This window comes from Mustela putorius, unplaced genomic scaffold, assembly GCF_011764305.1.
Source record: "Mustela putorius furo isolate JIRA1106 unplaced genomic scaffold, ASM1176430v1.1 tig00000095_pilon_pilon_pilon, whole genome shotgun sequence".
Taxonomy (NCBI): domain Eukaryota; kingdom Metazoa; phylum Chordata; class Mammalia; order Carnivora; family Mustelidae; genus Mustela; species Mustela putorius.
The window spans coordinates 21,148,475-21,163,550 of record NW_025421280.1 but is presented as its reverse complement, the minus strand read 5'-3'; the positions used below and the strand labels follow the sequence as shown (position 1 = coordinate 21,163,550).

The following is a 15,076-nucleotide window of genomic DNA, read 5'->3' as shown; positions in this document are numbered from 1 at the left end:
CCGCCGCTTGCCGGGAGCCGGCCCCTCCCCCCGGGGTCTATCTTCCCGTCGCTTTGGATTCACTTCTCCGCCGGTCCTACCTTTCAGAAAGTGGTTGTTTTTCTGTTTCCAGAATTGCTGTTTTTCTTCTCTTCGATCTGCCTATGGATTTTCAGGTGTTTGCAATCTTTAGATAAGGTATCTAGCTGATCTCCGGCTAGCTGAAGCAGTCTCAGCTTGCTACTTCTCCGCCATCTTGACTCCTCCCCCCCTAAAGTTCTTTTTTGACTACTGGCAGACTGACACATGAAAGAGTCATATAATTTGTGCAGAGTACTTGCTGATGAGTCATTCAATGAAATAAACCATATATTTTAAATGTCTTACATTTTTACAAGCCTTCTGAATTGTTCCAACTGTTATTTTCTGTCCACGTATATTTTCACTATGTTTAAACATAACACATCTTAGTAGCTTCCACTTAAGATGGTACTGAGTTAGTGTTGTCTCAGCTTGTTCAGTCACTTCAGACTTGAAATTGATTTCTTGAATATAACTGAGCAGTATCAGTAACATTTGTTGAGTCAAGGAGAACCACTTATATTTCTTTGCCTTTTAAAAAAGGTATCAAAAACTACTGATAGTACTATACCTTGGCTAATTGAACTTAAATAAAAAAGAGGGTGAAGAACAATGAGACACTGTGGACTCTGAAAAACAATCTGAGGGTTTTGGAGGCGTTGGGGGTAGGAGGTTGGATGAGCCTGGTGGTGAGTATTATGGAGGGCATGTATTGCATGGAGCACTGGGTGTAGTGCATAAACAATGAATTCTGGAACACTGAAAAGAAATTAAAAAAATAAATAAAAATTTTAAAAAAGTATACAGTTCAGTGGTTTTGATGTATTTATTAGGTTGAATAACCATTATCACTATCTAATTCCAGAATATTTTCATCACTCCATAAAGAATCCCTATACCCAATGACAGTCACTCCACATTCCTCTCCAAGGATATTGCAGTTACTAATCTACTTTCTGTGTCCATGGATTTGGCTATTCTGGATATTTTATATGAATAGAATCATAGGATATATAGCCTTTGTGTCCGACCTCAACTTAGTGTAGGTTTTCAGAGTTCATCCATGTAGTAGTATGTATCAGTACTTAACTCTTTATGGGTGAGAATATTCCATTGTATGGATATACCACATTTTATTTATCCAGTCATCCATTTGATGGATATATGGATTGTTTCTACTTTTTGGCTGTTACAAATTGTGTTATGAACCTTTGTGAATAACTTTTTGTGTGAGCATATGTTTTTAGTTCTCTTGGGATATATATGTAGGAGTGGAAACGTTGAATCATATGATAATTATATGTTTAATTTTTTGAGGAGCTGCCAAATGATTTTTTACAGCAACTGTACCATTTTACATTTCTACCAGCAATATATCCCTACAGTTTTATTGTCAATCTTTTTTTTTTAATTTTTTTTAAACAGATTTTATTTATTTATTTGACTGAGAGATTATAGCCATCTTAGTGGGTATGAAATGGATCTCATGGTTTTGATTAGCATCTCACTAATGACTAATGATGTTGAGCATTTTCATGTTTTACTGGCCACTAGTATATCATTTTTAGAGAAATGTCCATTCAAATCCTCTTTCCATTTTTAATTTTTTTTATTGTAGTGGAAGTTCTTTTATATACTCTGGGTGCAGATCCTTTGTAAGATACATTATTTACAAATATTTTCTCCCATTCCCTCGGTTTACTTTTTCACTTTCTTGATGGTGTCCTTTGCAGCACAGAAGCTTTTACGTTTAATGAAGTTCAGTTTATTCTTTCTTTTGTTATTTATGATTTTGGTGTCATGTATTAGGAAGCACTAAGGTCATAAAGATTTACTCTTATATTTTCTTTAAGAACTTCATAATTTAGATCTTGCATTGTCTTTGATCCATTTTGAGGTAGCAGTCACATATATTGAATTAGTTGTACAATTTTACCTAAAGTCTACACTTACACATTGTCAAACGCTATTTCTGTCTTTCTAGAATGTTCTTTTTGTGCTACCTGATCAGTCCATGTTTCTCTGGGGGCAACTGGTATTTTGATTTTATTTACCATAGATTAATTTAGCCTGTTCTAGATCTTTTAGTAAATAGAACTATGTAGTATGTACACTTTTGTGTCTGACTTCTTTTGTTTGGCATAATGATTGTGATATTTGTCCAATGTGTTACTTGTACCAGTGGATCTTTATTTTTTATGTCTAAGTGATACGTATTTTTGAATATTGCATATTTTATTTGTACTTATTTTGTTGAATAGTTGGGTTGTTTCCAGTTCTGGGCTATTGTGAATAAAGCTGATGTGAACATTCTTATAGAAGTTATTTGTTTGTTTGTTTTGAGTCACTCTGATGAGGGGTTTATCACTTTTTTTTACATCTTTTTTCACTAAAGTGTACTTGACACACAATGTTACATTAGTTTTAGGTGAACAACATAGTGATTCAACAGCTCCGTAGGGTATGCTATACTCATCACAAGTATAGTTACCATTTGTCACCATTTAATACTATTATAGTACCATTGACTAATATTCCCTATACTGTACCTTTCATCCCCATGACTTACTCATTCCATAACTACAAGCCTCTTCCTTCCCTTCCCCTTCATCCATTTTGCCCATTTCTCTAAACCCTGGCAGTTAATTTGTTCTCTGTGTTAATAGGTCTGTTTCTGCCCTTTCTGGTCTGTTTTGCTTTTTAGATTCCACATGGAAGTGAAGTGAAGTGAAATAATATGGTATTTGTCTTTTTCTTTCTCACTTATCTCACTTACCATAATACCCTCTAGGTTCATCTGTATTGTCATGAATGGCAAGATTTTGTTCTTTTTTATAAGTAAAATACCATTATATACACACACACTTATATATATACATACTTCATCTTTGTCCATTCATCAATTGATGGACACTTAGGTTGGTTCAATACCTTGGCTATTGTAAATAATGCTACAACAAATACAGGAGTGCATATATCTTTTTGAATTAGTGTTCTAATTTTCTTTGGGTAAATACTTAGTAGTAGAATTACTGGGTCATATGGTATTTCTATTTTTAGTCTTTTGAGGAGTTTCCATACAATTTTTTATAGTGGTTGCACCAATTTACCTTCCCATCAACAGTGCATGAGAGTTCTGTTTTCTCCACATCCTCACCAACACTTGTTGTGTTTTGTCTTTTTGTTACTAGCCATTCAGAGAACTGATTTTAGATTATAAGTCTTGATATATAGTAGTAGAAGTCCTTTAAGATTGACAAGGATATTCTTGTTTCTTTGTATTCTTACATAAATTTTGAAATCAAATGATCATTTTCTTTAAAAAACTGGGGTTATATTACAAATTTTTTTAATTCCAGTATAATAACATACAATATTAACATTATTTTCAGTTGTACAACATACTGATTTATCTATTCTATACATTACTCAATGCTCGTCATCATAAGTGTACTCTGAATCACCTTCTACTTCACCCATCCCCCTGCTTACCTCCTCCCCTCTGGCAAGTTCTCTATTTTTAAGAGCCTTTTTTTGGTCTCTTTTTTCTTTTTTTTTTTGTTCTGCTTTTTTAAATTCCACATATGATTGAAATCATATAGTATTTATCTTTCATGACTTACTTATTTCACTTAGAATTATACCCTTTAGATCCATCCAAGTTGTTGCAAATGGCTGGATTTTGTTCTTTTTTATGGTTGAGTAATATTCCATTGTGTGTATCTATATATACAGATATGTAGTGTGTGTGTGTATATATATATGCACACATATATATGCACATATATGCATGTATATATATGTATGCACATATATACACTATCTCTTCTTTATCCATCTATAGATTGACATTTGGGTTACTTTCATATCTTGGCTATTATAAATGTTGCAGTAAACATGGAATTCTGATTGGTATTATAGATTTTCCCTATTGTAATTTGATTTTTATTTCATTTCTGTTTATGTTTTTATTATAGAGACTTTGTTTTTCAAAGTATAGTCATATTTAGTTGGTGATTCTTTATAAAACTGTCTGTTTATATTAGGTAAGAAGACTGTGGTGTTAATTTCTTCTTAAATAATTGAAACATATTTTCTCAAGAAGAACAGGTGAACACAAGTCATGCTGAGGGAAAGAGAGACTTGTTTACAGAAGCGTTTTCATACACTTAGTACTCAGGAATAGTAATTTTGCCAGAATGTACTTCAATATACTGAGCTACTTTATATTACTACTCAAAATACAGATTAAGTAGAAAGGGGCTTGCATATTTGAAAGATTAATTAGTGAAGAAGGGAAAGTATATATTTAAGAAAATTTAGTGCTTAATTTCAATGACACTGATCTTTTCTCAGTGTTTAAAAATGCTAATTGGTGTGTTTACCTTTGTTTTCCTAGTGATATGCAGCTTTCGAGGATCTGTCCCTCAAGGGTTGGTCTTAGAAATAGGAGAAACAGTCCAGATTCTTGAAAAATGTGAAGGTAAGTATGGACCTATACAGTATACAAATAGTGATAATTTTGGGTAATATTATATACATTTATTTTGTAGTAATAGATTATAAGCAATCATTTTAAAAGTATAATTAACCACATTGTATGTTGTTATAGAATCCTTCCTGATTTATATTTATCATAAATGTATGGGTTATTTAGGCTTTAATCTAAAAGCAACAATTAAAGAACTCATTGTTGGCATTCAGAGTGTAATTTTTATACTTTATGTTAAATAATTAATTTTGATTTTATAATCAAATAGATAATCTTCCATCCATGCTTAGCTGCATTTGAATAGAATTGAGTTGTAATTAGTTCATTTGTATCTTTCTGTTAGATTGGCTGGATGTGATCAGTTATAATTAAAACAAGGAAGTAAATATGCTTTAATGAAGTTTGGCTTGCCTTCTAGCCTCCTCTGTGATGTATATGGGTATATCTGCTGTAACATTTATGCATTATTGACAAATGTAACATTTTTCAAAATCATGCATTTGGGGCTCCTGGGTGGTACAGTTGGTTAAGTATCTGATTTTTGGTTTCAGCTCAGGTTGTGATCTCAGGGTTATGGGATCCAGCCCCATGTCGGGCTCCAGGCTCAGTGCAGAATCTGCTTAAGACTCTCCCAAAGTGGCTGCACCAACTTGCATTTCCACCAACTGTGTAAGAGGGTTCCCCTTTCTCCACATCCTCTCCAACACACCTTGTTTCCTGTCTTGCTAATTTTGGCCATTCTAACTGGTGTAATGTGGTTTTAATTTGAATCTCCCTGATGGCTAGTGATGATGAACCTTTTTTCATTTGTCTGATAGCCCTTTGTATATCTTCACTGGAGAAGTGTCTTCATATCTTCTGCCCATTTTTCAATATGATTATATGTTTTGTGTGTGTTGAGTTTGAGGAGTTCTTTATAGATTCTGGATATCAACTTTTTTTTTTTTAGTATTTTTTTAAAATTTATTTTCAGCATAACAGTATTCATTGTTTTTTGCACCACACCCAGTGCTCCATGCAATCTGTGCCCTCTCTAATACCCACCACCTGGTTCCCCCAACCTCCCACCCCCCACCCCTTCAAAACCCTCAGATTGTTTTTCAGAGTCCATAATCTCTCATGGTTCACCTCCCCTTCCAATTTCCTCCAACTCCCTTCTCTTCTCTAATTCCCCTTGTCCTCCATGCTATTTGTTATGCTCCACAAATAAGTGAAACCATATGATAATTGACTCTCTCTGCTTGACTTATTTCACTCAGCATAATCTCTTCCGTCCCGTCCATGTTGCTACAATAGTTGGGTATTCGTCCTTTCTGAAGGAGGCATAATACTCCATAGTGTATATGGACCACATCTTCCTTATCCATTTATCCGTTGAAGGGCATCTTGGTTCTTTCCACAGTTTGGCGACTGTGACCATTGCTGCCTCACAATTTTTTTTTTTTTATTTTTTTTTTACTGTAGTTTGGGTTCTACTAGGACTGAGAAGAGATTGTGGGTCTTTGTACCACATCTTTATCCTTTTTTGTGTCAGGTCTTTTTTTTTTTTTTTAAGATTTTATTTATGGGGCGCCTAGGTGGCTCATTCAGTTAAGCATTTGGCTTCTGCTTGAGTCATGATCTCAGGGTCCTTGGATCAAGCCCTACATCTGGCTCCTTGCTCAACAGAGAGTCTGCTTCTCCCTTTACCTCTGCCCCTACCTGCATTCCACTTGTGTTGTCTCTCTCTCAAATAAATCTTCTAAGAAATAAAAATAAAATATTTTATTTATTTATTTGAGAGATATAGAGAGAATATGAATGAGCAGGTGGAAGGGTAGAGGCAGAGGTTCAATCTCAGGACCCTGGGATCACTATCTGAGCTGAAGGCAGATGCTTAGTTGACTGAGCCACTCATGTGCCTCTCTGTCAGGTCTTTATATTTTAAAATTAATTTATTTTTATTTATTAGAGCACAGTGGGGAGGGGAAGAGGGAAAGTGAGAGAGACAGTCTCAAGCAGACTCTATGCTGAGCATGGAGCCTGCCACAGGGTTTGATCTCAGGACTGTGAGATCATGAGCTGAAACCAAGAGTTGAACAGATGCTTAACCAACTGCATCACTCAGGCACCTCGAGTTTTTAGCCCTTTTGTTTTTTTTTTTAAAGATTTAAAAATTTATTCGACAGGGGCAGCGAGAGAGGGACCACAAGCCAGAGGAGAGGCAGTAGCAGGCTTCCCACTGAGCAGGGAGCCTGATGGGGGTCTCAATCCCAGGACCCTGGGATCATGACCTGAGCTGAAGGCAGATGCTTAATGACTGAGCCACCCAGGCACCCCAGGTCTTTAGTCTTTTTAATCATTCTTTTGTTTATTATTAAATGTGACCATAAATTTACAAATAGTTTAAAAACACATGTCAAGGGATTTATATCTAGATGAATGTTGTGCTTAAGTGAAGTCACATTGGTAGATTATATAATTATGCTAGTAATATTGAGCTTTTTTCAAAAAGTATTTGGAATGCCCCTCAAAGAAGTCTTACAAACTCTAAATGGATGAAAATTTGCTACCATGTTGAAAAGAATGAGAACTTTTGGGTTACAATGGAGTATAGAATATTTGTATTTGATTGTTTCTTTCTGAAACACTACAGAACGAAAGTATAGGGGCATAAAAATTGCTGTACACCCACAAAAACAAGCAAAGTTGGCAAGGTATTGGAAGAGTGGAAACTGTGACTTAACACACCCAAGGTAGCTGAATCCAAAGTATGTTCAGTAGGAAGAGCTGAGGACCAACTTTATTTATACTGCAGATCCTTAAAAGATATAGGAAGTATAGCACCAGGTACTTTTGGAAATGAGGTTGAAATTACATAGATCTTCTCCCTTACTTCCTCTCATTTGGTGGCAGCTCCTTACTCATCCATAGGTTTTTTTTTTTTTTAAGATTTTATAAAAAATTTATTTGTTAGAGAGAGAGAGAGCACGCGCACAGGCAGACAGAGTGGTAGGCAGAGGCAGTGAGAGAAGCAGGCTCCCCGCTGAGCAAGGAGCCTGACGTGGGACTTGATCCCAGGATGCTGGGATCATGACCTGAACCAAAGGCAGCTGCTTATTAACCAATTGAGCCATCCAGGCATCCCCATCCTGGTAGGGTTTTTGTTTTTTTTTTAAAGATTTATTTATTTAATTGAGACAGAGAGAGAGAGAGTGAGCATGTGCATGGGGCATGGGAGGGGAAAAGGAGAGGGAGAGAGAGTCGGAAGCAGACTCTGTATTAAACACAGAGCTGAATGTGGTGCTTGATCTTATGACCCCGAGATCATGACCTGAACTGAAACCAAAGTCAGTTGCTTAACTGAGTGAGCTACCCAGGTTCCCCATCCTAGTAGAAGTTTTGAGACTTATTTTTTTTTTATTTCTTTCAGTGTAACAGAATTCATTGTTTATGTACCACACGCAGTGCTCCATGCAATACATGCACTCCATAATACCCACCACTTGGCTACCGCAACCTCCACCCCCTGCCCCTTCAAAACCCTCAGATTGTTATTCAGAGTCCATAGTCTCTCATGGTTCATCTCCCCTTTCAATTTCCCTCAACACCCTTCTCCTCTCCATCTCCCCATGTCCTCCATGTTATTTGTTATGCTCCACAAAGAAGTGAGATCATATGATAATTGACTCTCTCTGCTTGACTTATTTCACTCAGCATAATCTCTTCTAGTCCCGTCCTTGTTGATACAAAAGTTGGGTATTCATCCTTTCTGATGGAGGCATAATACTCCATAGTGTATATGGACCACATCTTCCTTATCCATTTGAGATTTATTTTTGATAAAGGATAAATAAAACATCTGTGGATTGGGAGACTTCATGCATAGTTCCATAGGAGAAAGGCTTTGTATCAAAAACTGGGTATTAAGTGAAAACATGCCTACCAAATACCAAATATAGGAACTTCTAGTCATCTTCCACTTGGCTCTTGAAATCCTGGCAGCTAGACCTTTACCTTCTAGAACAGATTAGAGGACTCTTTCAGACAATAAGGCAAGATGAGGGACCACAGATATTGATTGTGCCAGTTATTGACTTACTGTCTCTGAGTGCTGAACCTGCCCTTCTTACCCCTTTATTACAATGCTAGAGCTGGAGACTCTGCAATCATATTTCTTCTTTGGCAGCTGAATCTTTGTTAGGTTCTGCCAATAAAGAGGCATTATAAGAAGTCTACTTGCCAGGAGGATGAAGAAGGGACTTCGTTCTTTCTGCTTTTATTTTATCCCTGTAGTAAGCTGCTCTGCAGGCAGTTGGTTCCTACAGTATTTTCCATGGCAAGCAACAGTCTTGGTTTTGGTGAGTGGCCTCCAGCAAGTCTCACTATAGCAATGAATAGCATGTTTCTGCAGTAGCCCACCATTTCATCAGAGATCAGTATCTTAGCTTTTTGGAATCCCTTCTGTAAGTTACTAGGCTTTTTTCTTGTTTATTTTTCACTTAGCTTTAAAGGTGGCAATATATTTTTATAGTTGCTACCATGGTTGTCTTAGAGTTCTTCTAGTCATTTACTATCTTTTATACCTATTTAATGATTTTTTAAAAAAGATTTTTAAAAAATTTTTATTTGACAAACAGAGATCACAAGTAGGCAGAGAGGCAGGTGGAGAGAGAGTGGGGGAAGCAGGCTCCCTGCTGAAGCAGAGAGCCTGATGCGGGACTCGATCCCAGGACCCTGAGATCATGACCTGAGCTGAAGGCAGAGGCTTTAACCCACTGAGCCACCCAGGTGCCCCCTATTTAATGATTTTTAAAATAATAACATTTTTTTTCCTGTTTTAAAGATTTGTTTCTGTTTGCTGACTAGACCCCAGTTGATACACTGATACCAGGATTTTCACAACAAATGATAGGTTGATCTCCAAATAGTGAATCATAAGGTCAGCAAGAGTCACCCATGAATTTAGAGCTTCCAGTTAACTTTTTATTTCCTTTCTTTTAAAATGAGCAGAAAACCAATGATACCAGGTATTTGAGGATGCCTCTAATATGAAAGATGGCTTTTCTCTTTCCCCACTAAAAAAAGAAAAAAGAAAAGAAAAAGAAACTCATGGGAAAGAGACTACATAGGGTAAAGAAAACTTAGAAAACAAACAGGACTTATGAATAATTTCCTTGGAGATAAAGGAAGATGTTGCATCCATGAAACTAGAACAGGATGCTATTAAAAAAGAACATTAGATAACAGAAAGGAGTTCTTGGAAGTTAAAAACATGGTAGCAAGAATGAAAAATCTCCATAAAAGGGCTCAAAGATAAAAGTTGAGGAAATTTCCTAGAAATTTGAACAAAAATACAAGTCATAGGAGATTAGAGAAGATAAGACAATTGAAGGTCAGCTTCAAGAGGTTCATTTGATGGAGGTTCAGAAACATAGAGGAGAGAAACTGAAGGATAGAAATCAGCTAGGAAATAACTCAGGAAAATTTTCCAGAATGAAAGGACATGGCTTTCCGTATTGAAAGGACTCAGCAAGTACCTAACACAAATGAATGAAAACAGGACGATATCATTGTGAAATTTCAGAATATTGGGACCAAGAAGATTCAGCCAGCATTCAAAGATAGGAAAGAATATGGTATATACCGTATACCACATACCATATACCACAAAGGACTGGACTTTAACTATGGGAGATAGTGGAGTGGTGTCTTCAAAATGTTAATGGAAAGTGATTTATAACCTAGAATTTTATCATTCAGCCAAATTATGAATTGAATATGAGAGTATACTAAGTGTATTTTCTGACATGCAAAGTGTCAGTTGGCCTCCTATATAACTTTATTCGTGAAGCTATGAGGGGATGTATTCCTGTAGAATTAAGCAATAAGTTAAAGAATGGAAAGATAATGGGATTCAAGAATCAGGAGAAACCAGCAAAGGAGATATTCTTTAAGGTAATCCCCAGGATGAATGCAAAGGGTGATAGCATGACAAGTGAATATCAGATGTAGAAAATAATCAGGATGAATTAGAGCTGTGTAACTTAAGGCAGAGACGGAGACCTAGTGAAGGCTGTTTACCGTCTTCCTTACTGCCACAATACTGCTTTTTTAAATCTGAGGAAAGAATGACCAGTTGAGTTTCCCCAAGGGTTTTGTGTATCTGATTTGTTTTTGACAAAGTTCCTACTCTGCTCCATACTCTGCTGCCTGTACGGCTGAGAATACTCCTTCTACCACTATAAGTCTGTGGGTAAAGTGCAAGGAGTAGTCTGAAGAACCTATGTGAAAAAGAAGTGGCCTCTAGAGGGAAAATAGGTGAGTAGAAGGAAGTTCTCCTTTGGAGATACGGCAGTGAAGAGCTATCTAGTAGTGGTAGGAGCTTTGTTGTTTGTAATTTGTAATTTTTCACTGCATAAATGTAGTTTGAAGTCCATAGTGTTCTCTGATAGTAATATTGAAAACATTGATTTAATATGGCTTGATAAAGCTTTAGACCCTCTATATGGCTTTATACCCTCTTTTTTTGTTCTTTTATATGTCTTTTTGGAGGCTATGTGGAGAGATTCAATGCCTGCCATTTTTCCAGGGCCATGTGGAAATCACCTATTCTTTTAAATTTTATGTATTCTTGTCTTTAAGTATGTGTGTTGTATATAAATGGCCTGTGGTGGGGTTTATTTTTATTTATTATGACAATCTGGATTATTTAGTCTATATGTAGTTGATTCAGTTATTTATTTAGTTAGGTTTAAGGCTATCACCTTGGTCTTTGTGCCTCGTTGTGCCTTTCTTACATGCCTTATTAAGCTAACATTTTGATTATTCTAGTATTTTCTTTCTAGGCATTTTCTTCTATTAGCTTGGTGGCTTTGAAGTATTTTGCTTGCAGTGGTTACCCTAGAGTTTATTTTTTATTTAAATTTTGTCAGTTTACATACAGTGCAATATTGGTTTCTGGAATAGAATTCAGTGGTTTATCACTTACATGCAACATCCAGTGCTCATGACAAGTACCATCTTTAATACTCATCAGCTGTCTAGCTCATCCCCCACCCATATCCCTTCAGCAACCCTCAGGTTGTTCTCTGTTTTTTTTTTTAAATTAAATTATTTATTTTCAGCATAACAGTATTCATTATTTTTTCACCACACCCAATGCTCCATGCATTCCTTTTTTTATTAAAGATTTTATTTATTTATTTGACAGAGATCACAAGTAGGCAGAGAGGCAGGCAGAGAGGGGGGGGAAGCAGGCTCCGTGCTGAAGCAGAGAGCCCGATGTGGGACTTGATCCCAGGACCCTGGGATCATGACCTGAGCCGAAAGCAGAGGCTTTAACCCACTGAGCTACCCAGGTGCCCTTGTTCTCTGTTCTTAAGAATCACTTATGGCGGGTGCCTGGGTGGCTCAGTGGGTTAAGCCGCTGCCTTCGGCTCAGGTCATGATCTCAGGCTCCTGGGATCGAGTCCCGCATCGGGATCTCTGCTCAGCGGGGAGCCTGCTTCCTCCTCTCTCTCTCTGCCTACTTGTAATCTCTCTCTGTCAAATAAATAAATAAAATCTTTGAAAAAAAAAAAAAAGAATCACTTATGGCTTGTTTCCCTCTCTCCTTCTTTTCATTTCCCCATTCCCATATGCTCATCTGTTTTTTTTTTTTGAATTTTATTTTATTTTATTTTTTTAAATTTTTTCAATTTATTTATTTTCAGAAAAACAGTATTCATTATTTTTTCACCACACCCAGTGCTCCATGCAATCCGTTCTTAAATTCCATGTATGAGTGAGATCATCTGGTATTTGTTTTTTATTTATTTCACTTAGCATAATATATTCTACCTCCATCCATGTCATTGCAAATGGCAAGAATTCATTCTTTTTGATGACTGAATAATATTCCACTGTATATAGATAGATACCACATCTTCTTTATTCATCAGTTGATGGATGTTTGAGCTCTCCCCGTAGTTTGGCTATTGTTTATAATGCTCTTGTAAACATAGGGGTCATGTACCTCTTGAATCTCTATTTTTGTGTCCTTTAGGTAAATACCTAGTAGTGCAATGGCTGGATTGTATGGTGGTTCTGTTTTTAACTTTTTGAGGAACTTCCAAAATGTTCTCCAGAGCATCTGCACCAGTTTGCTTCCCACCAACAGTGCAAGAACATTCCCCTTTCTCCTCATCTTTGCCAATACCTCCTGTTTCTTCTGTTGTTAATTTTAGCCATTTTGACAGGTGGGAGGTGGTATCTCATCATGGTTGTGTTTTGTATTTTCCTGATGATGAGTGATATTGAGCATCTTTTCTTTTTTAATTTAATTTTATTTAAAATCAATTAATGTACAGAATATTATTAGTTTCAGAGGTACAGTTTAAGGATTCATCTGTTGCATATAATCACCCAGTGCTCATTACATCATGTTGTTGTCCTTATGCTCATCATCCAGCTACCCACCTTCCTTTCCTCCCACAGCCCTCAGATTGTTTCCTGTAGTTAAGTGCCTCTTATGGTTTGTAACCCTCTACGATTTCATCTTATTTTATTTTTTTCTGTCTAGCCTTGTGTTCATCTGTTTCTTTTGTTTTTTTAAGATTTTATTTATTTATTTGAGAAAACGAGAAAGAGAGCACAAGCAGGGGGAGTAGCAGAGGGAGAGGGAGAAGCAGGCTCCCCACTGAGTAGGGAGACATCTCTGGTGCTTCATTCCAGGACCCAGGGATCATGACCTGAGACAAAGACAGACGCTTAACCAAACTGAGCCACCCAGGCACCACCATCTGTTTTGTTTCTTAAATTCCACATGAGTGAAATCATACAATAATTGTCTTTCTCTGATTGACTTATTTCTCTTAGCATAATACCCTCTAGTTCCATCAATGTCATTGCAAATGGTGAGAGTTCATTCTTTTTGATAACTGAATAATATCCCATTGTGTGTGTGTGTGTGTGTGTGTGTGTGTGTGCGCGCGCGCGCGCATCACATCTTCTTTATCTGTTCATCTGTTGATGGGCATCTTGGATTCTTTCCATAGTTTGGTTATTGCTTTTATAAACATTAGGGTGCAGATGCCCCTTTGAATCACTGTGTTTGTATCCATTGGGTAAATACCTAGCAGTGCAATTGCTGGGTCATAGGGAAATATTTTTAACTTTTTGAGGAACCTCCATACTGTTTTCCAGAGTGGCTGCACCAGTTTGCATTCACACTAACAGTGTAAGAGGGTTCCCATTCTCTGCATCTTCGCCAACAGCTGTTGTTTCCTGACTTACTGATTTTAGCCATTCTGACTGATGTAGGGTGGTGTCTCATTGTGCTTTTGGTTTGTATTTCCTGGATGGCAAGTGATGTGGAACATTTTTTCATGTGTCTGTTGGTGATTTGTACATCTTTGGAGAAATGTCTGTTCATGTCTTCTTTCCACTGCTTGCCTGGATTATTTGCTTTTTGGGTGTTGAGTATGGTAAGTTCTTTATAAGTTTTGGATATTAGCCCTTTGTCTGATAAGACATTTGCAAATATCTACTTCCGTTCCCTAGGTTGTCTTTTGGTTTTGTTGATTGTTTCCTTTGCTGTGCAGAAGCTCTTTATTATGAAGTCTCAATAGAGACTTTTTATTATTGAAGTCTCGATAGTTCATTTTTGCTTTTGTTTCCCTTGCCTTTGGAGACATATCTTGAAAGAAGTTGCTGTGGCCAGTGTTGAAGAGGTTACTGCCTATGTTCTCCTCTAGGGTTTTGATGGATTCCTGCATCACGTTGAGGTCTTTTATCCATTTTGAGTTTATCTTTGTGTGTTGTATAAGAGAATTGCCAAGTTTCATTGTTCTATGCATAGCTGTCCAATTTTCCCAGCACCATTTATTGAAGAGACTGCCTTTTTCCCACTGTATATTTTTTTCCTGCTTTGTCAAAGATTATTTGACCATAGAGTTGCGGGTCCTTATCTGAACTCTCTACTTTGTTCCACTGGTCTGTGTGTATGTTTTTGTGCCAGTACCATGCTGTCTTGGTGATCACAGCTTTTTTTTTTTTTTTTTTTAAAGATTTTATTTATTTATTTTGACAGAGGAGAGAGATCACAGTAGGAGAGAGGAAGGGAAGAGATCACAGAGAGAGAGGAAGAGAAGCAGACCCCCTGCCGAGCAGAGAGCCCGATGTGGGACTCGATCCCAGGACCCTGAGATCATGACCTGAGCCGAAGGCAGCGGCTTAACCCACTGAGCCACCCAGGCACCCGTGATCATAGCTTTGTAGTGAAGCTTGAAATCAGGCAATGTGATACCCCCAGTTTTGTTTTTGTTTTTCAACATTTCCTTAGCAATTTGGGGTCTTTTCTGGTTCCATACAAATTTTAGAATTGTTTGTTCCAGGACTTTGAAAAATGCTGGAATTTTGGAATCGAAAATTTTGATCAGGATGGCATTGAACGTATAGATTGCTCTAGGCAGTGTAGACATTTTAATGATGTTTATTCTTCTGCTCCATGAGCATGGAATGCTTTTCCATCTTTTTGTGTCTTCTTCAATTTCTTTCATGAGT

At 36.9% G+C, this 15,076-nt stretch overlaps 1 protein-coding gene across 7 annotated transcripts in view; it reads left to right on the top strand.

Annotated features, from left to right (window-relative positions):
• DOCK3 (dedicator of cytokinesis 3) overlaps window positions 1-15,076 on the top strand; it is a 561,701-nt gene that overhangs the window by 104,512 nt on the left and 442,113 nt on the right. For all 7 annotated transcript variants that reach the window (XM_045079409.1, XM_045079404.1, XM_045079422.1 and 4 more), the window contains exon 2: window positions 4,460-4,543. In XM_045079409.1, the coding sequence (XP_044935344.1) occupies window positions 4,460-4,543 (84 nt within the window). The remainder of the gene's footprint in view (window positions 1-4,459; window positions 4,544-15,076) is intronic.